Source organism: Spermophilus citellus (genome assembly GCF_964194105.1).
Source record: "Spermophilus citellus genome assembly, chromosome: 13".
Classification (NCBI taxonomy): Eukaryota; Metazoa; Chordata; class Mammalia; order Rodentia; family Sciuridae; genus Spermophilus; species Spermophilus citellus.
Window position 1 is genome coordinate 109,985,972 of NC_138193.1, and position 22,152 is coordinate 110,008,123.

A 22,152-nucleotide genomic window follows, 5' to 3' on the forward strand; every position below is an offset into this window, starting at 1 on the left:
TGTAGAAAGTGGGAGAAATTCCCTAGAAAGAGAGGGTTAAAAAAAAAGTTGGTTTTTAAATGAAGCCATTACCCTAAACATTGAATTACTTGAATTTCTGGGATGATCATGCCAAAGGAACTAGTAGGGCCTTCGCTAGTCCACACTCTACTTTCCGTTCGAGGGATGCAGCCCTGCTTTATAAGCAAAGCTTGATGAAGGGAGCGTAGCTGCCTTGCAGCCTCTACCTACTCCTTGGTCAGTGAAAACTCTGCACACCCCGACATGGAGGGTGACCCACTAATCTGGTTGAAAGTCCTGTAACCTGGGAATACCCTGAGTCCTGAGTAAACAGAAATGGATGGTCATCCTATCTACTTGTAAGCTTGTAAGAAGAGTTTCTACCCAGTCTATCTACCCTATCTACATGGTGGACCTGGGTACCAGTTGTGGCTCTTTATACGCAGGCCTAGCACATCTATTCTGCTAGGTTAGCCATTTATTTGGGTATAGCTAGTGTGTTGGTCAGCTTTTCATCCCTAGGATACAAATGACTAACACAAACAGCTTAATGGAAAGATCTCTTTTGGCTCATGATTTCAGAGGTGTCAGTCCATGGTTGTCTGCCCATTACTTTGGGGACATCATGGTGGGAGGGTATAGACTCTCAGATATGACATTCAGGAAGCAGAGAAAGGGAAGGGGCTAGGGACAAGGTAAATTCTTCTAGGGCACACCTCTGGTGACTTCTTCCAACTAGGCTTCACCGTCCCCTGATTCCATTAGCTGGGGACCAATGGGTTAGTCCACTGAGAAGCTCAGAGTCCTCCTGATCCAAAGCCCCACCTCTGAACACTGCTGCACTGGAGACCACGAGCCTTGGGGGGACACTCCAGGTCCAAACCATAACAGCTAGCATAATGGGAAGACCAGGAGGACCACTCAGAATTGAGTTCAAGCCCCGCGTCTACTGACTAGCGTCGAGACCTCAGGCAGGGGCTGGGGGTGGCTCTGTGGTGGAGCACTTGCCCAGATCTCAGCAAGCTCCTGCTCTTCTGGGACTTCCTTCTGTCCTCCATGAACTGGGAGAAGATAATGCCCACCTTCTTGGGTTGTTGTGTGGCTCCGTTAAAGAGCCAGGGTCTGTCGAGGATCCGGCAGGGCCAGGCAGCCTTGCAGGAAGAGTCAGCAGGTTGGAGGCAATCACTTGGTGGAAGGAAGCCGCAATCCCAGGACAGTGATCCTGCCAGCCAGGAGGCTTGTCCAGTGTGCCCAGCATCAATCAGTAATCCCTCTGAGCAGCAGACTTCAGCTCCATTTAACAAGTTAGCAAGCTACAAGTTAAAGAGCCAGGAGACCCTTTTAATATTTAACCTGAGCTTGAACTAGAGACCTCTATTCCTTTGAGATGCTTAATTGACTAGTCAAGTCTCAGATTACTAATGGGGAGTAGGAATTTAAACCTCTGGAGCTCTCTGAGGCCATGGCTGGTCATGTGCAGATATAACCTTCCCAAAGGGCAACTTTCACACTGAAGAAGCTGCCATTCACGGTGAGGGTGTCTGAGCCTCAAGTGGGACGTTTAAAGTTTGTCGCTCATTCTCTGTAGCCAGCGGCACTGCAATGGCTAACTTCTGTGATTAATATTCCATGTGAATGGCCAAGTTTACACAGGCCTGTTTTCCCTCTCCACCACCCCCCTCTAGCCTCCCCTACACAATTTCCTCAGGATGATCATCCTAACACGTCCAGAGAGACCTCCAAATCTCCTGCTCCAAAGTAGGGATCCCTCTCAGGAAAGGTGAGTCAGGTTAGGAGATCTCTTTATGCAGCAGATCTGCAAAACAGGAGCCTGCATCAGGGAGGCCAGCAACTCCAGATACTGTCCTGGATGGGAACAGTCCTTGTCCTGTCCAGAGATCTGTCATCCGACACATCCACAGCACAGAAGAAGGGACAGTGGTAGCAGCCTCCTAGCTCATGGCAAACCTTGAACCTCACATAGGCTAGCTTCCTGCCTGCAGGACCCAAACCTGCCCATCAATGAGTCACAACCTCCATCTCCACCCCCAGCTCCCATCTGAATCCTATCCTAGAGAAACCCAGCAGAAGAGCCTTATGTAGGGGTTAGGGGTTTAGCTCTTGCCTAGCATTTGCAAGGTCCTAGGTTTTGTCCTGGGCCAGAGAGAGAGAGAGAGAGAGAGAGAGAGAGAGAGAGAATGAATATGAATCAGTCATATGTACATCAACAAAGTAAAATCAAATCACACAGGCTACCTGGCTCTTTTTCTTTTCTTTTTCTTTTTTTTTTAAAGAGAGAGAGAGAGAGAGAGAGAGTTTTTTAATTTTTTTTTTTTTTTTTTTTTTTTTTTAGTTTTTAGCGGACACAACATCTCTTTATGTGGTGCTGAGGATCGAACCCGGGCCGCACGCATGCCAGGCGAGAGCGCTACCACTTGAGCCACATCCCAAGCCCCTGGCTCTTTTTCTGTAAACATGAATGGGGTGGGTGGGGGAAGGGACATTCTTGTTCCATGTAAAGACCTTCCTGTCTGGCCCCTTCCTCTGTCCCCACTTCCTCTCTGCCTCCTGACATATACTGTAAGCTGCAATTTCTCTGCATGTGTTCTTTAGCAATGCTCTACTCTCAGTTCTTCATGGTCCAGAAATGTGGTGGGATCGCTCATTATGATTGCCTTTGCCCCTTACATGTCTTCCTCTACCCCATTTATATATATATTTTATTTATTTATTTATTTATTTATTGGTATCGGATATTGAGCCCAGGGGCACTTAAGCACTGAGCAACATCCCCATCTGCATTTTGTATTTTATTTAGAGGCCGAGTCTCACTGAGTCGCTTAAGGCCTTGCTAAGTTGCTAAGGCTGGTTCTGAACTCTCAATCCTTCTGTCTCAGCCTCCCAAGCTGCTGGGATTACAGGCGTGAGCCCCTTTTACTTTTGTCTGAATTTCACCCAGGTCCCAAGTAACAAGGGAAGTAAACTCTGCACCAGATCTGATGTTTTGAACCAGAAGCCCAAAGATGTCTAAGTAATATGAATTAGTCGAGTAATGGAAAGTGCATAAGTTCTAGTTTCTTCCTTTCATTTAAAAGGAGTAGAGTCACCCTTTTTGACTGTGTATGGTCAGAACTGTTTACAAGAACAGTTTACAAGTGGGCCAAATCAACCAGACTCTAGACCTGCCAACTCTGAGGACTTAAGGTATCTTATTTCCGAGTAAATATTGCAAAGGAGTTCTGCAACTCATTAATTGCCTTTAATGAATAGTGTTCACTCTCCCTTACCTTTTTTCCCCTTCCAGTGGTGAAACCAAATGCAAAACCTTGGACACTATGGAAAGACAAGAGAAATTACGTGGGATACTGTTGCTTAACGGCATCAGTACTAAGTAATAGCACTGGGGTTATCTCAACTTACTTATTAATTAAGCATTTAAGCAAAAGCATGTCTTTCTTGATTCAAATACTGTCTCTTTGTCAGCCGAATGTAAACACTAATGCTCTTTTTGAGGTTGGGGGACTGAACCAGGGGCCTCGCATATGTTCTATACCACTGAGCTACACCCCTAGCCCATATATACTATCTTTCTACATATTCATAATAACCAGCCCCTACACATCTCTCCTCTGACATGGCTTATGAGGTGTCATGAGTGGTGGAACACAGGTAGAGGTTCTGAGCAAGGTGAGTAGATCTGAGGGTCCTGGAAGAAGAGCCCTTTTGAAAGGTGGTGGGTTTGGCCACCTATTACAAGGAATCCTGGTCTACAGGCTGTGATAAGGAAGAAACCCGCTTCCATCCAGGTTGGCCAGTTCAGGGACATGTCTCCTACTGCAAGTATCATCAACTGCAATTTTCTTCCAATGTTTCATTTGTTCATTGGAAGGAATTTCTAGTCTGGATGTATAACTTAGAGGTAGAGATAGACCTCTTGCTTAGCATGAATGAGGCCCTGGGTTCCATACTCAGCACTCAAAAGAAAAAGTTTTCATCTTGCAAGAGTTAAGCAGGAAGCTCTCAAACTGGGCTTCATCTTCCACCCACCATCACCAGTAACTGCTACTCAATCACTGTGTAAAGGAAACCTTTCACCGTCAAGTCAGGATCTTTCCCTGGTATGAGGGATTAGACCTCATCTGCCATTCTCCAAGAGTCTTTGAACTTTTCTAACTCTCTGGGACAAATATTTTTGTTTATCTCTACAGATGATCTTAGAGGCATTAGCCATGTGGGAAAAGCTTAGGTTGTTTGCTTATTATGGGATGTTGTAATAAAAACCAATCTGGATTTTTAGCCTATTTGACAGAAGCCAGGTCTATAAATGTAACTGATTTTAAATTTACTCTCAAGAGTGGAAAGAGCACAGGCTTTGGCACTATTCCCACTGAAGTAGACCTAACCAGCCAAGTCTAGGGAAACCAGCCTAGAATCAAAAGAGGCTTGAAAAAAATCAGTTGCCCTGGGAGGTGAACACAGGGAGCTGTGGATATATTTAAACTATGAATCACATGACTAGGCTCTATTTAGGCAGAAGTAAAACATGTTTTCCTTTAAATGATTAAACTTAGTTGAACTTAATTCAAGAAAAATTTCTTTCCCTCTGAATTATTTTTTTCCAGGCTTAAAGAGTTTCAAGATGAGATTTATTTTCTTAAAGAGAAAACTTGTATCAATAGCTTCCAAACTAGACACATCTGTGGACTTGGAACACCCAAATGATATCAAATAATGTATTTGGCCAAATACATACATCTGGATGGTTAAGAAAGCATACATCTGGATGGTTAAGAAAGCATATTTTTTAAAAATCAAGAACACTTTCTTGTTCTCTTAATAATAAAAACAAATGGACATGGATTTGAGTCTCATGTTCATTCCATTTTCTTGAGCACAATGTCTGCTCCTGAAATGATAAAATAGGAAAGTTTCATTCTATGGTTAGGAAAACTGCAGCCAAAATTCCATTTTCACAGTCGTTCTGCAAGCCAGCCTGGATCTGGGTTAATGTTAAGCAAGATGTGAGAACTAAACCCAGGACATTTGAATTGCCCTGTCTTGGAAAAGTTGGGGTTTAAGGGGAAGTGGGAACAGAAGGAGATAAGCACCACCAAGGAACAACCAACGGTAAAGATGGCTGGTATTTCCTTTGTGTATGTAGTGGGGTGGGGGCGAGGGCTGCTTTTTCCGTCTCCTTTAAAAAATTTTTTCTCTCCCCACAGTGATTAATATGTGGGGAGTTTAGATCAGACTCGGCATTCAGGAGCGCCATGGTCCTTAGGGTCACTCCCCTTCTCGCTGTCCTGCTTAGGCGCGAGGCCTTGAGAATTCCTCATTTTACTCATTCCTCTGAGATATTTCCACCTCCCTGCCCGGCTCCCCAATTTAAGGTGTGAGGAATCTGAGACTCCAAGGGGTGAGGTAACTCCCCCCTCCTCTAAGCTGCAGCAGGGCGGGGTCAAGTCACCTCCCCGCTCCACCAGCACCTGGCACAGGCCTGCTGGTGTGCTCCGACGGACCAGCGAACCCAGTCGGGTCGCCCCGAAGGCTGTGGAGCTCGAGGGTTTTCAGTTCTTCCAGGAGGCAGGACCCCGACCGTGGGAGCGTGCGGGAGGGCCAGCCCGCGGGTGGACCAACCGGCAGGGGGCTGGGCGCCAGATGAGGGAGGGGAGGCGAGGGCGATGGAGGAGGCCTGGCAGGCCCAGGGCGCGCCTGCAGCGGCCACCCTGCCCCAGGGTCCCTGTCCCGCCTCCCCTGCAAGGGGATCGCACCTCGTGCAGTGTCCTCGCCCTCCACCCCAGAGTCGGCACTCCCCACCTCAGTGTCCTCGCTCTCCTGGTGTCCTCGCCCCACACCCCAAAGTCTGCATTCCCCACCTCGGTGTCCGGCCCCCAGTTTCCCCGTCCTTCTTCCACATCTACCCCCCAGTGTCCTCGCCCCCACCTATGCCCACCCCCCGATGTCCTAGTCACCCTCCAGTGTACTTGCCCTATTCCAATGTCCCTGCCCCCCGAACCGTGTCCTCGCCCCGACCCAGTGTCCTCGGCCCCCACCCATGCCAGGTGTCCTCACCCCTTCCAATGTCACCCCCCCCGTGTCCTCGCCCCCCTCCAGCCCATGCCCGTGCCCCACACCGTGACCTCATCCCCTACCCTTGCCCACCCTCCCCCGGTGTCCCCGCCCCGCTCCGATTTTACCAACCCCCCATTCTCGACCCCCTCCAGTGTTCTCGCCCCCCCAATGCCCGCCCCCCAGTCCTTGCCCCCTCACCCATGCCCGCCCCCCCATGTCCTCACCCCCTCCAATGTCCCCATCCCCGTGTGTCCTCGCCCCCTCCAGTGTTCTCGCACCCCCCCCCCCCGTGTCCTCGCCCCCCACCCAAGCTCGCGCCCGACGCTGGTGTCCTCGCCCCCCACCCAAGCTCGCGCCCGACGCTGCTGTCCTCGCCCCCGTGTCCGTCCCCCCGCCACCGTGTCCTTGCCCCGCGGCCGCGCGGCTTCCCCGTCTGGCCCCGTTCTCCTCCAGCCCGGCTGGGGGTCGCAACCACGCCCTCGGGACGCGCCCCTCCCAAGTGCCCTCGCAGCGCTGGCCTCGCAGTCCCCAGCCTCTCCCCGCTGGTGGCGGGCACTCCCCGGCCCGCGTCCCTCCCCCGCGCCCCCGCCGCGCTCCCCCTCCAGGCCGCGCCCCCGCGCGGGGCCTGCTTGTGCTCGGGGCCGGCGGCTGGCGCGTCATGGGCAGCGGCAGCAGCAGGAGCGGCCGGACCCTGAGGCGGCAGCGCAGCCCCGACAGTCACCCGGCTCGGCCAGGCCAGGCAGCCCCGGAGGGCGGGGCGGCGACGGCGACGGCGACGGCGGCCGAGGCCCTGGGGGCAGGCGCGACGGCAGCACAGGAGGCGGCCGGCCTCGACCCCGGCCCCGCGGCGACCCCCGACGGCCGGGAGGAGACCCTGCGCCTGCTGGACCAGCTGCTGGCCGAGTCGGCGGCCTGGGGTCCCCAGGAGCCCGTCCCGCGCCGCGCCGCCCGGCCCCGACCCGCCGCGGGCGCCCGCAGCGCGGTGAGTGTGGGAGCCGGCCGCACCGGTGCACCGGCCTGGCCCGCCATCCCCTGCCCGCAGGCCTCGGCGCCTGCCCCGCCCTCCCAGTGTGCCTCCCCGCACCGGGGCCTCCGTCGCCGCGTCCCTGGCAGCCTCCCTCGCTGGCGCGACGCCTCTGCCCGCCTGCTCACCCGCGCGTCCCCACCGAGTCCCCCCTGGGGCTCTTGGTCTTTCCCTAACACTCTGCTGCCTCTCTGGGTGCAGGTCTGGCTCCAGTTTGGGGAGGTCTTGCTGGGGGCAGTCTTACGGATAGACAGACATCCCTTGGCCCAGACCCTCCCTGGCTTTCCTCCCTGGAGCGCACTTGCTTTCCCTCTGGGGCTGGAGTGCCCGCCTTCCAAGCCCAGGGTCCTTGCAGCCCAGGTGGGAACTGGCCAGCAGTCTGGCCTTTCCTCAAGGGATCCACCCTGGCCATCTGTGGGAGGAGGTGCTAAGTGGGTGGACAGTCGGCCAAACAGTGCTTCAAAACCGCCCTGCCAGTCCATCGCATCCGGATCTTTGCCTGGCTGGTCAGTCAATTCCCATATTACTGGCTATTTTTAAGATGCTGTGGAATCTCTTTTTAGCTTCCTTATTCTCCCTTCCAGAACACTTGTAATAATAGCCCTGCTGTTCTAGAAAAACAATACCGACCAGCGCTCTGGCTTGGCAGTCTTCGCTCCAGCAGAGCTGATGAGCGGGTGGTAGCAGCAGCTCCCGGCTGGAGAAGGACACCAAAGGCAGCCCCCTCCTCCCTGGAGCCCCCAGGTCTGGCTGGACAACTGCCACCCAGGTCCAGGAAGGCCTCCCTGGGCGGCTTCAGGCAGGTGAATCCTGAAAAGGCCTCAGGGAGGTTGGGAGAGGGACAATCCAGTGACACAGGCCTTTGGTGCTCAGATCCCCTGCCACCCTGCTAAAGGCTTTTAAAAAGGAAAAGTGAGCTTCAGAGAATAGGATGAATTATATAACAAGATTCCTTTCAGGCTGCATCAGCATTCAGTTATATAACACTAAAAAACAAACCAACAGTTGAGATCTGGGGAAGATTCTGACATAGCAATGAAGTGATTTTTTCACTGTTTATTTTCAAATGCTTGGGAAACTTCAGAGGTGAAATGAGGGGGGAAACTGCAAGAAGGAATTTTCCCTCTGAGTATCTAGTGCCTGCTCACTCGGTCAGGTACTCCCAGGAACTCCTTGGGCACCCACCAGGTAGGGCCTTGCTCTGGGTGCCAGAGATGAAGACAGATGCACTCCCCACTGGTCCTAAAGAGGTCTGAAGTCCCAGGGGAGAAAGATCTCCAGATAAAAAGAAGGAATGCAGTGTGGCCAGTGATCTGTATGATGAGTCCACACCAGGGAACAATGAGGCATTCCCAAAGGTCCAGTTGAACTGAGGGTCTGTGGACATTTTCCTGGTGAGCAAAAGAAAAATAAATTTCTGGGAGGAGACCTGTGCACAAGTGGCGGTGGCCAGCATGTCGTGTGGGGTGTAAGGTAAAAAGGTCTCTGCATGTCCGCCACGCCCCAGACATGTCGTGCTAAGGGCATCCTGTCAGGGGCTTTGAACTTTACCATGAAATTTATAGGTGCCTTTTTTTTTTTTTTTTTTTTTTTTTTTTTTTTTAGTGCTAGGGACTGAACCCAGGGACACTCTATCACTGAGCTACATCCTGGCCCTTTTTTTTTTTTTCTTTTGAGACAGTCTTGCTAAGTTGCTGAGGCTGTCCTTATACTTATGATTTTCCTGCCTCAGCCCCTGAATACCTGAGACTACAGGTGCATGCCACCATGTCCAGCACTTTGAAGGGTAAGGGGGTGACATTTTGTGTTGTAGGAAGATGACACCAGTAGTGTGAGGGGGGTGAACTGGAGAGAGGAAGGCAGGGTGCCACCAGCAAGGGGAACTACTCCAGTCTCCAGGTGACAAAGTCCTGGACCCAAAGTAGCAGTGAGAGGCTTGGGATAGAGTCAGGTGGTGGTGATGGCACCCAGTGGGGTTATAATTCCAGGGGTGCCTTATTGGTATCCCATAGACCATGAATGTTTCTTGAATAAATGAATGAATGAATGAATGAATCCTAGACTCCTCCATTATTAGGGCTGTAAGGGAACCCTTGAGCCCAGTTCACTATTTTCAGGTCCAGAGAGTCCTCGAACTGCAGTGGCTCCAGGTACAGCTGCACACTGGCAGGCTGGGTTCACACCTCTGTGTTCTGTAGATGGCACCCTTGGATTGGTCGTCTCAGCAGCCGCGCAGTTGACAAGACTCTGGGTTACTAAAACACCACTGAGCGGGGAGAGAATTGGGAGATTGATGAGAAGGGGTTTGAAACCCCCCAGAGAAGCTGGTCTTTCTTCAGAGCATTTGAAAGAATGACCCAGAGAACAGAGAAAAGGCTTGCTTGACTGTGGGCCTAAATAGCAGTGTTGGTTTTTGCAGGAAGAAAGCCTTTAAGTTCCTAAGGTCTGACATTTAGGAGGGCAGAGGTGTTCTCCATCAGAGAACATCAGAACTAAGTGGTAATTCACCTCTTAAACACCCACTTCTACTAATTGTTTTTTTTTTTTTTTAAAAACCTAGTTAATGGGAACAAGTATTTTTTAAAAATTGATTTTATTTTTTAAATACATGACAGTGGAATACATTACAATTCAGAGCACAATTTTTCATAACAATTTTTCATATCTCTGTTTGTATATAATGTATGTTCACACCAATTCATCTCTTCATAAATATACTTTGTTTTTTCTTTTTTTTTTTTAAAGAGAGGGGGGGGCTTTTGATATTTATTTTTCAGTTTTTGGTGGACACAACATCTTTGTCTGTATGTGGTGCTGAGGATCGAACCCGGGCCGCACGCATTCCAGGCAAGCGCGCTACCGCTTGAGCCACATCCCCAGCCCACTTCTACTAATTGTAACCACTGTTGACTAGAATGTTGTAAAAACTGATTATGTGTATCCCTCAATCATTCTGAATATCATATGTATTTTAATGAGCACTTGGGTCTCAGAGGTGTATTAACTCTTTCCACCTTCATTCCATATTTTAAATATATTTTTATTTTTAATTAGTATATAGTAATTGTACATATTTATAGGGTATGGTGTGATATTTCAGTACATGTGTAGAGTATATAATAGATCAAGGTAATCAGCATATCTACCACATCAGATAAATATCTCTTAATTGTGTTGGGGACATTTAAAATTCTTTCTACTAGCTATTTTGAAGTATACGGTTAATTGTTTAGTTTTTATTTTGCTGTGCTGTAGAACATTGGAAGTTATTCATCCTGATGTGCATGCCTATAATCCCAGAGGCTCTGGAGGCTGAGGCAGGAGGATGGCAAGTTCAAAGCCAGCCTCAGCAAAAGCGAGGTACTACAACTTAGTGAGACCCTCTCAATAAAATAAAAAATAGGGCTAGAATGTGGCTCAGTGATCAAGTGCCCTGAGTTCAATCCCCAGTACCCACCCCCCCCCCAGAAAAAAGTTACTCCTCCTGTCTAGCTGCACCCCTGTGCCCACTAACCATCCTCTCCCCATCCCCCCTCCATCCACCATAACTGTTGTCCATTTCTACAAATGAGAAAGAGGAAACAGAGGCACAGAGCAGTTATGTAGCTTGACAAAAGCCTCCAGTTATGGAAGAGCAGAGACTAGAACCAGTCATTCCCACACCCATTTCCTGCCCAGACGGCTGTGGCACCTGGGACGTCTGCTTGGTGTTGACTTTCTGCCCTTCCTTCCGCTGGCTTCTGTAGCTGTCGCTCCTGGCCGTGGTCAGCCACCCCACCACCCACCTTTCTCTGTATCCTCCAGCTCTCCCTCACCAGACCCCGCCTCTCTGAGCTGCTGTAGTTGGGAAGGAGAAGCAATGTCAGGGCCCGATGGGTTTCGTAGAAGGACAAGCTTCTGATTTAAGGCCAGGTTCCTCCATGGCCTGGACAGTCGTGGCTGCAGTCACTGCCTTCATGGCAGTTATCTTAGCTGGGCAGGTGACCTCTTCTTTTGGCTCACATCCTAGTTCCTGGTGGCTTTCTGATATAGTGGTTGCTGGATATGAATGAAATATTGTCACAATGTATCTAAAACTGGGAATTTTAACAAATAATTTTTAGAAGTAAATCAATAATTTTAAAAACTGAGACTTGGGGTGTACTAAGTGGTAGAATGCTTGCCTACCATAAGCACAAGGCCCTGGTTTAAGCCCCCAGCACTGCAAAAAATAAAAAATAAATAAACTCTCCAAACATGGAGATTTTCAGCCTCATGAATTAAGTTACCCATTATGTTGGGTAGAAGTCTCTGTCCATTAAACTTTTCTTTATATGTGAACCATACACTTGATAATGAGATACTAGGTCCGAGGATATTCACTCTGTTTGTAAGCCTAGGAAGAGTTATGAACAGATTTGATGTAACACACACACCTAAAGCTCTCCATTGGGGTCACACTACAAATCTCCATGACCAGGAAATTTAGGATCTCATGAGAAGATACAGGATTAACAGTCCTTGGCCACAGGTAAACCTGTGACAGTCTGTGCATCTAGGTTTGTGTTGGGGACATTTAAAATTCTTTCTACTAGCTATTTTGAAGTATACAGTTAATTGTTTAGTTTTTATTCTGCTGTGTTCATTAAAATATAACACATGAGACAGTTTAACAAATAGCAAGAACATCCCTGTTGTCCAGTCTAGTTCCATAAATTCTGGTATTGATGTGGATCAGCTAGAGAAAACATTTCCCTGGGTGTAGATTTAAGTGTTAGTGCCTGCTCGCTGGAGAGATGCTCCCAAAATAATTTAGCTTTGTTGCAAATACTGTGTGTACTGAAAGGAGAGAGAAAAAGAAATGTGTTAGGCTCATACTTTGTGTTAAGGTCTGTATTCGGTGTATAAAAATTCATCATCTCATTTCCTTTATCTGTAACAGCCTTTTGAAATAGATATCACTTTCTCCCTTTTACAGATGAAGCCATTTTGGCCCAGAGAGATTAGAAACTCTTCCAAAGTCACACAGCCAATATACAGGGAGTCTGAGTTTAAACCTGTCTGCCAGGCTTCAGTCTGTTAGATGAATATTCTCCACCCAAAATGTTCATGTCTTTTCCATTTTTCTCCAGATGTTTAAGAGGAAAAGCAGATCTAACACTTTGAATGATTCTACTTACAACAATGATGCTAATGGCTTCCTGTTGTTTCAGAGTGTATCACTTAAAAAATCCATTAATCCCTAGTATTTTTTAATTCTGTCACTTTTACTCCAGCAAGACTTTATTTATCAAGAAACTCTTGCTCTCGTCCTATCCTCAAATGTCAGTTTCAGCAGCTTACTCATTCACGTGTGTATGCTTTGGGATCGTACCATTTCTACTAAAAGTTGTGAAGATTCATAATTGTTCATTTAGCACACCGTGTCTCTAGGTGTCATTCATTTACTTGGGAACTTTCATGAGACTGGATAGCTGGTTGTGTGTGTGTGTGTGTGTGCGCGGGGGCAAAGGCAGAAGAATAAAAGAGCACCACAAGGTGAGACGCGCCTGTAACCCCAGCTCCTCTGGAGGCTGAGACAGGGGGATTCAAAGCTAGCCTCAGCAATGGTGAGGCACTAAGCAACTCAGTGAGACCCTGGCTCTAAATAAAATTTAAAAAATAGGCTAGGGATGTGGCTCAGTGGTCGAGTGACCCTGGGTTCAATCCCCAGTACCAAAAAAAAAAAAAAAGGAGGAGGGAGGGAGAGAGAGAGAGGGAGGGAGGTGTGGAGAAGTATCCTCCAGTGGTCACTATTCCTTAAGGATGTTCCAAGAGACAGCACTTTATATATGTCATCTTGTTGAACAGAGCTGGTATTCCCTCCCCAACTCTGTCTCACAAGAGGGACTGGGGCCCAGGGAGGCTGTGAACTTGGCCATGGTGTGCAGTATAGGAGCCGCTTAAGTCTTTCTGGCGGTGAACCTCCCTCAGTGTGAGTGCTGGGATATTGATGAGGCATATTTTCCCCCAAGAGGGACTGCACCCTTCTGGTTTTTTTAAAACACTAGAAATGTTGCCTAGAGGTGGGACAGGCACAGACCACCTCCAAGTGCAGGATGCAGCTGCAGTAGGACTGGAGGTGCTTCTCTGCAGGCTCAGGAGCGCGTCCCTGCTGCATCGCCTTGGTGGAGTCTACCAAGGACTGTCGCAAGAGAGGAGGGACAGTGCTGGAGTCAGCGTGCCTGGGGAGGTACCGCCAGGATTTGCAGCAAAGGAGCTTTGGGTCCCTGTAGGGGATCAGATGCCCCTGACTCTGATGAGAAAGGTCAGAACTGTGGTTTGGACAGAACAGAGTTCTATGACTCCTAAATGCTATGAGCTCATTACCCAGGAAGGAAGGTGGCCAGCCTGAGGCCACCAAAGCAATTTCCCATTGAACTCTGCCTCCCAGGTAGAGTACCCAGGACCTGGTTAGTTCTCCACCTGGCCAGGGGGCCTGAGAGAACATTCAGTCCCAACAGGGTGGTGGTTCAAGTTCCCAGGCAGCACTAGGGCTCAAACCAGGAACAAGGATGTGGCATCTGTCACCACGCCCACACTGGCTAGGCCAGTGGGAGGATGCCTGGGGTCTGGACATCAGGTGACCGCAGTCCTTCCCCTGCCAACACGGACAAGCCTCTAGAAGTCTAGTGAGGTCCTCCTAGACGTCGCAGGGGGGTGGGGGGAGCGGGGACATTTTGTGCGGCGGCGTGTGGACGCGCTTACACGGCGCCAAGGCGTCCAGCGCGGCGAGGCGGAGCTGTTTTCTTTCAGCCCCACGCTCTCGGCCTCTCTAGTGGCTTTGGAAACCCCTCCCCGAAGGCAAGGCCCTCACCGGTGGACCCGAGCCATTTCCCTCCAGGGCCATTTCTCCGGAGCCTCTTGGAGCAAGCCTGCTCAGCGCTCCACGCACAGCCAACCTGCGCGCCCGCCTCTGCCCCCGCGAAACCCCCGCAGCTTCGCGCCAGGAGCGAACCGACCGCGGCGCCGGGAGAACAGTGCCCCCTGGTGCCGGGCACGGAGCCCAGCGGGCAAGAGCGCGAATGGTGGCAGCTGGGCGACGGGGTACCAGGAAGTCCGTGGTACCCTCCTCTCTACTGTACGTTGAAAAAGCAAAGATAAAAACCCAAATCATGGCTTCAAAGAAAGATGATTTTTAAGGAAGGTGGAAACACCTCCATACGATGGGATGGAAGGGAATGGACTGCTCTTGACAGGCTGGCCGCATGCTGGACCTCACGATCACTACGCGGGGTGAAAGCCAGCCACACGGGTGCAGGAGGCAAGGTTCCCTTACCTGGATGTGTGCAAAGAGGACACCAGTCTCCAGTGGCCAAGCAGATCAGGGGTCGCCTGGGGTGGGGGACAGGGAAGGAAGGAAGCACTGAAGAGGAGTGCAGGGAAAATTTGGGGGGCCATGAGGTTGCTTAGCCCCTTGGTTGTGTGGGCAGTTTGGTGGATGTATATTGGAGCTCACGTCAAAACTTACCTACCAGCCTGTGTTCTTCAATCATTGCAGTTTGTGCTTTTCAATTACACAATGTGATCATATGTACCTACAAAGCTGTTACAAGTTAGCTGGGCACAGTGTCACTCTGTAGTCCCAGCAACTCCGAGACTGAGGCAGGAGGGTGGCAAATTTGAGGACAGCCTTAGCCACTTAGACTCTCTTTCAAAATAAGATTAAAAGGACTAGGGATGTAGCTCATTGGTAGAGAGCACTCCTGGGTTCAATTCCCATTACTACAAATAATAATAATTAAGATGAGAATTTTCAATAGAGGAAGCAGGTTATAATATGTTTTGGTAAATAAAATATGCAGGGGATTTCTTAAAAGGCAACTTCTAAAACTTTATTTTCACAAAACAAAACTCTACTTGTAAGACTCAAGAAGACCTTCGGAGACCATTATATTCAGTTCCTTCTCACATGTGCTGCTGCTTGTTCAGCAGCGGTTTGGTTTCTCCAAAGCCTCCCTAGGAGGGGTGACACGCATTTCCCTACCCACAAGGCGAAGGCTCCCAAGCACACTCTGAGCTCAGCCCAGTTCCCACAGCCCAGCCCAGCCCAGCCCAGCATCAGCCCCATCCAGGTGTGTGTCTGACCCAGAGGGCACCGGCAGCCAGCTGGCTGACGGCAGGTGCCTGTGTCTGCTCTGGGCCTGGGGCTGTGTTGTCCCCTCCCCCTTGTTTCAGCAAGCTCTGAGTTCTGGGAGGGAGCAAATGCATTTCCCATCTGAGAAAGTCAAGTTCAAGGCTTAAACAAACTGGTTGAAAGGGCCACATACCAAATGGCAGACAGAGAGAAACTCTGTTGAAAATGGTACGGATGTAACCAGCTGTCATCAGAAAAACCGCAAAGAGAGTGTGACTTTCATGTGCAGCCAGCTCCAGGGCTGCAGTTCTCATATATGATGGATTCCACTGCTGTGGCTGCCTGGAGAGCTGGGTGACTTCCCATTAGCAGTGTCCAGAACATCTTATGGCGCTGAGAAAAGGAGAGACCAGCCAGGGCCAGATGGTGATGCCTACGCAACTCCAAATCCTGGGCTCTTTCACTCAGTCAATTGCCTGACTGCAGAAACTATGTGTCAAAATCCTTACAAAATCCTGATGAGAGGAAAAGCAGCCACCCAGGTGACAGCAAAAGCTGGCTCCAGCTGACACTGACCAGGGGGAACAAGTTCCAAGTTGGAGGACTTCATAAACAATGGCCCCAGCATGATTGGCTAAAATGGCTTTATTGTTTCTATGTTGCCTCTGAGAATAGAGCCAAGCCCAGTGGCTGGGTATTGATGTAAGGAAGGGGCTTCACAGGGCTGGGAGATGGCTGCTTGCCTAGAAAGGAACCTCATTCATACCCTAAGTACTCACAGAGCCCTCGTACACACACATTGGTAGTGGCATTGCCACAATAGGTACAACGTGGGTGGGAGCAACCCAAATGTCCGTCAATGGAAGGATGGACGAGCAAAGTGCAAGTTATGCATACGATGAAATCTGATTCAGCTTTAAGAAGGACATTCCAAGCTAGGTGCCATGGCCCACCTGTAATCCCAGAGGCTCAGGAGTCTGAGGTAGGAGGCTCTTGAGTTTAAAGCTAACCTCGGCAACTTAGTGAAGCCCTAAGCAACTCAGTGAGACTCTGTCTCTAAATAAAGTATTAAAAAGGGCTGGGATGCGGCTCAGTGGTTAAGTGTCCCTGGGTTCAATCCCCAGTATAAAAATAAATAAATAAACAAAGGAAATGCCATCATACACTTTAACATGTAACACAAACCTTGAGGATATTGTGCTCCATGAAATAAACCCTTCACTGAAGGACAAACCACACTCCCCTGGGGAGGAAGTGGGAGTGGTCAGATTCACAGGAGACAAGGTAGCTAGCTGGTGGTTCCCCAGGGCTGGGATGGGGAGTTTAATGGGTAGAGTTTCAGTTATGAAAAGAAAAGTTCCGTGGATTTGCGGTGGCAGTGGTTGCCCAACAACATGAATGTACTTAAGGACACTGAACTGTGCATTTAAAAGTGGTTGAGTGAGTAAATTTTAGATTATGTATATCCGTCATAATAAAGTTTAGAAAGACCATTAAAGAACTTTTCAATAGTCTAGTCTGAGTTGCCACGAGAAGGGCTGGACTGGGCTGCTTTAGGAGGGGTGTGCATGGGGGCTGTACGTGGGGGCAGGTGCATGTGAGTGATTTGCTGGGACTTGTCTCTGGCTTTCACTACTGGCTCACGCTCCCTGTTCCTCTTCCTTTAGGAATTCCCTGCTGGCTCAGGATCGATCCTCCCTTCCCTCTGTGCTCTCCCCGACAGGCACAAGTGTGTGAATGACTGTGGTGAATGTGGGCTGTCCCCCATGGGGATGCTCACCAGCCACCAGCAGCCATGGTCATCCATGGCCCCTGGGCCAGTGCTGTGCTATCCACTTCCACCAGGTGGGCAAGTGCAAATGTTTCCGGCCAGCCCCACCAGGCCTACCTCAGCAGGACACACGGATGCGTGGCTTGCTATCCTGGACTGCCATTGCCACTTCCCAAGAGCCACAGCAGCACTGGCTTCCCAGGGAAGGATGTGTCACCCTGGAGCCTCTCCCCAGCCTTGAAGACCAAGTACACAGGGTGTACTCAGTACACAGGGTGTCAGCAAGGCTGCCTCTGAGGCTAGTGTAGGTTAGGTAATGGTGAGTTAGGACAGTGCCACGCTCCCTGATCACCTGAATGATTCTATTATAGTAAAGGTGTTCTCTGCACCCATTATCTGCCATCTCGCAGCACTCCCGAGGCACCTCCCCACTATGCAGAGGGAGACCAGGGAGCCTCACAATTCATCCAAAGGCACATCCTTATTAAACGGCAAAACTGGGGCTTGAATCCTACTCTCTGTTATACTATTTTCATTCTGCCAAGTGCTAATATAGATTTTAAACCAAAGATCTTAACTAGTTAACAACTAGTCATTCAACTTAGTTCAGGGAATGCTTAGTATTTATTGTGTACTTCTAATCTATAAACTTGGGAGAATGGCTGTTTTTGCTGGAGAAGATTAACTAATGTTAACGGGTTAATAATAAAGAACAGCAGAGGACATAGCGTTGGTCTGATGATAGTAATAGAAATAGTCACAGCTAGTATTTATTGAGAAATTCTTAACTACCAGGCACTGTTGCAATCACTTCATGATATTTCGCAATAAATCTGTTTTATAGATGAGAAAGTCAATGCTTGGAAAAGTTAAGAAAATTGCCAGCAATTTAGCTAGACCGTGTCTCAAAAAGTAAAAAAAGGGCGGTGGCTGTGGCTGAGTGGTAGAGCTCTTGCCTAGCATGCATGAGGCATTGGGTTAGATCCCCAGCACCACATAAAAATAAATAAATGAAATAAAGGTGTTTAAAAAAACAGAGACAGCAATCAGCATTGTAAATTAAACAAGCAAATAAATAAATAAAAAGGGCTGGGATATAGCTCAGTGAGAGAGTGCCCCTGAGCTCAATAATGAGGAGGAAAAGGAGGAGAACTGAGTCTGTTTCTTTTTCAAATCAAGTCTTTTGACAACCATCCTGCACCATCCTCTCCTGGTGCACAGGATGTCTTTGGTCTCAGATATCTTGCTGTGCTGGATGTTTAGGACATACTTATCTAGTGAGATTGCCCCTCCCTTGAGGGTCCAGAGCCCATGTCCCCAAAGTGCTGATGTAGCCCTGGGTAGACTAGGAAGGCTGACCGAATACCTGATGAATGATTGATCTGTGTGGTTCCCAGTGTCTGAGAATGGGAGAGAATTTGAGAACATAAGCAGCTTCCTGCAGGGCAGAAGCCCTGAATTGGCCTCTCTTGGCCGCATGAGAGTAGGCGCCAGGATACCAGGGAGAAGAGCTTATCTTTTTCAACTGTTCAAAGAAAAACAAACCCCTGAGAAGCTCCCCAAAGTCTGCAGAGCAAGCGGGTTCCTATGACTGGTGCTCAGCGCTGCTGTGTGGGATCGCTGTTTTCAGAAAGGTGGCAGGAGACAGCTCAGCGTCTTCTCTGACAGCCCCTGGCTTAGGACTGGGGGTCCTTCCTACCCTCCTTGCCTTCCAGGGTCCCCTCGCAATTTGCAAACCAGCATGATGAGCAGAGTCCTGAGAGGGCCCCTGGCCAGGCCAACAGGGAGAAAGGTGGCAGCTCCGAGGACTGAACCGAGCCGGCCAGGCCTGGAAGGAAGGGGAGAGGAAAGTGAAAGACCGAGGGTGACTGTCCTTGTGAGCCCCACAGGCCCTTCTTCACCGCTGAAAACGGGTGGTGATCCTATAACAAGAAGGCTTGACTTCAGGTGTGTGCTTGCCTCGGTGTTGAATTCTGATAGGAGAACCAACCATTGCGACTCCCAGTCTCTGTCTGATAGTTCTCTGTGTTGAGCCCATTGCTGTCCCTGTGGGTCCACTCTCTGCGACATGCAGACGAAGTGCCTCCTCTTTCACAAGGGCCCTTTAACCATCACAGTCAGCTGTTCCCGCCACTCAGTTGGGGTTGTGGAAACTTCTGACATGCACAGGGTGCTCTCCAGGGCTCCAGCACAGACCCTGATGTTCCCCTGTCCCATGTCCCTGTGTTCCTGGGTTAAGTCCATCAGGCTCATGGAGCTCTGGTCTTCTATGAGTCCTTTTTTAAAATCTTATATAAATATTTGTTGCCCAGAAAGGGTAGCCAAAAATAAACTCTGAGTGTACGTCTGAAAATTGTGTTTAGTTTGCTCTAACACCAGATGAGGATTCAGAATTACAATTTTGAGTTCAAAATAACTTTCTTTTACATTTTTTGGAGCTATTCTAGTGTGGCCCCGTGTTGCTGCCATCTGAGTCTTGGTTTCTGATTGATTGATTGATTGGTTCTTGGTTTCTTATCTGTGACCTTCTCCTCTCTTCCTGCCTTTAAGGATTTTTTTTTTCTTTGCCAGTGTCTTAAGTTCAAGATGCTATAACAACAACAAAAAAATACTATCACAAATTTCCTTAGACTGGGTAATTTATAAATTTTAAATTTATTGTTCATAGTTCTTTTAAAAATAAATTCATATTGAAATAGCATACATACTTTGCTGCAGGTGAAACTAAACAATTCTCAAAACTAGGAACTAATGTGATCCCTGGAGGTGAAGACAGGTGCCCTCCTGCTAGTGACAGTGGCCATCAGCTTCTGGCGGTACGAGGGGTGCTCTCATGCTAGGCAGGGAGTCTGCCACGGCTCTGCCATTTGCTCTTTGTCACTCCCCTTTCGAAGCCTGGGCCTTCTCACCTGGGAAATGGGCAGACGGGTCTCTGCCGCCTGGAGTCTCTCCAGCTCTGATGTTTAAATGTTCTGGGTGGAATGTGGTGACCGCTGCCTGTCACGAAGCCAGAGCATTTGGCAGCTGCACTGTTGTCAACCTTCTGACACCCATTTCTTTGTCTTTCTCAAGGTGTCCCCAGAACCTCAGGCTGAAGACCACCCAGAGGACAGCCATACCTCTGAGTAAGTGTGGAGTGGGGGGTGGGTAGGGGCATGTCTGCTCCAGAAGCTTCTAATTCTGTTGGCTCCAGCCACCCCAAATCCCTCCTGTGCCCTGCTTTCTTCTTGGTCCCAGTCTTTTCTTCTTTAAAGTTCCCCAGAGACCAGGCCTGTCTGTCTACTCTCGGGTGACCCCCCCCCCACCACCCCTCCAGCAGCGTGGAGAGCTGTGGCCCTCAGTGTAGCTCATTTTTTTTAAATATATATTTTTTAGATGTTGATTAACCTCATTTTTATTTATTTATTTATATGTGGTGCTCAGAATCAAACCCAGTGCCTCACACATGCCAGGCAAGCGCTCTACCACTGAGCCGTGACCCCAGCCCAGTGTAGCTGATTTGGGGATGTGTTAGAAAAATCAGATGAAGTAGATAGTTAATGTGATAAAGTAAACAGAGCAACTTTGCTCTCATTTTACCCAATTGTTGAATCTGTATACTTAAAATTTTCCAAAACAAATTATCAAAGTAAAAAAGCTTTCAAAGTCCAGTTCAGATACCTCCTTCTCAAATCCCACCCCTCCTCTTCACATGAGGGCATCTCCTCCTTCAGCAAGCCCCAGCCAGGCCCCATCTCTATTACCTGTGACCCCACCTTGTCCCCTCTGCCTTGTAGGCCTCAGGCAGGCAGGGAGATACAGATCTGTCCCTGACCCTCATGGCGCAGGTGAGGTGGGGCTTTGGAGATGTGGGTTGAAAGGAATGTTGAAGGTGAGTCTGGGTGTGTGGGCCTCCACCGGAGTCCTGGCCATCCTCTGTGATGTGGGCACTCTTTCCCAAGGGAGGGGGACCCACGGAAGCAACAGAGCTGGGGCAGTGTGCCGGAGAAGCTGCTGCTCCCCTGAGCTGTTCCTGCAGGGCTGGCCTGGCCCGGATTCAGGGAGGAGGGTGTGACGGGAGCCCTGGCCAGGAGTCTCCAGGCTCTGCCTGTACCTGCCGGTGCAGTGCCCTCTTTCTGCAGGTGCCTGCCTGCAAGGCAGGCCCTAGGCCAGTGGACACAGGTGCTGGGGAGGGAGAGTGACTCTTCCCAGTATCCCTGATGAGTGCCCCAAGGCACGATGCACCATGGTCAGAAGCCTAGTAAATTTTAGAAAATTCTAGACCCAAGAGACCAATACGAATGTCCCTGGCCTCGCCTCACTTCATGTAGCATCCAATTATGATAGGTTTGTTCTCGGGGGGGGGGGGGGGGTGCGTGTTCTCTCCTTTGGGGAACACTCCTTTCTCCCTGGAAAGGTCTTTTTCTTTTTTAAAAAGTGTGTGACTTTGGGCTGAGATGGTGGCTCAGTGGCTGAGCGCTCTCCTGGCCGAGTGAGGCTCTGGGTTCAATCCTCAGCACCACATAAAAATAGAAAAATAGGGCTGGGGATGTGGCTCAAGCGGTAGCGTGCCCGTCTGGCATGCAGCGCGGCCCGGGTTCGATCCTCAGCACCACATACCAACAAAGATGTTGTGTCCGCCGATAACTAAAAAATAAATATTAAAAAAAAAATAGAAAAATAAAATAAAGGTATTGTGTCCAACCAATTACAATTAAAAAATAAATATTTTTTTAAAATAAATGCACTGTGTCCATCGACAACTAAAATATCTTATTTAAAAATAGTGTATGACTTTAGGAATCCCTGCTGAAGAAAAACGGATTGAATAATAATTTAAATGAAGGCTCCTTCTTGACTCCCTAGAGGGTGGGATGACTTCCCAAGAATCTACTCAGGACTGGCTCTTCCTCTTAACAGCGTGCCCCACTCCCATAGTGGCAGGGGTTGGGGGGGAAGAGTGGACAACACTGCCCCCCTCCGCTGGCCGAGCTCCTGCCGAGCTCCCAGGCCAGTAGCCCTTGGCATGGTGGGTGTGGCTGGGCACACAGGGAGCCCTGGCTCCTCAAAGACCTGGCACAGCCCAACTCTGTTGCCGATCCCAGCCCGGGGCCATTCTGTCAGCTTTCTGTGTCACTTCCTGCCTCTCCTACCCCTTCCTTCCTGGGGTCCCACTTATAAGAGTGTTGGGGTGCCCAGTGGGAAAGGACA

The 22,152-nt window shown here is 49.5% G+C and overlaps 1 protein-coding gene and 1 long non-coding RNA gene across 2 annotated transcripts in view; one reads left to right on the forward strand and one right to left on the reverse strand.

Moving 5' to 3' along the window:
• On the reverse strand, nt 1–7,826 carry LOC308632334. Its single transcript, XR_014018519.1, has 3 exons — nt 7,727–7,826; nt 3,288–3,333; nt 1–1,313 (listed from the first exon to the last, which is right to left on the reverse strand). It is a non-coding gene; the product is annotated as an uncharacterized lncRNA (long non-coding RNA).
• Nucleotides 6,604–22,152, forward strand: part of CYS1 (cystin 1) — a 21,894-nt gene continuing 6,345 nt past the window's right edge. Inside the window, exons 1-2 of the mRNA XM_081264382.1 lie at nt 6,604–7,054; nt 20,035–20,087. Coding sequence (XP_081120508.1) covers nt 6,731–7,054; nt 20,035–20,087 — 377 coding nt within the window. The 5' untranslated portion in view covers nt 6,604–6,730. The remainder of the gene's footprint in view (nt 7,055–20,034; nt 20,088–22,152) is intronic.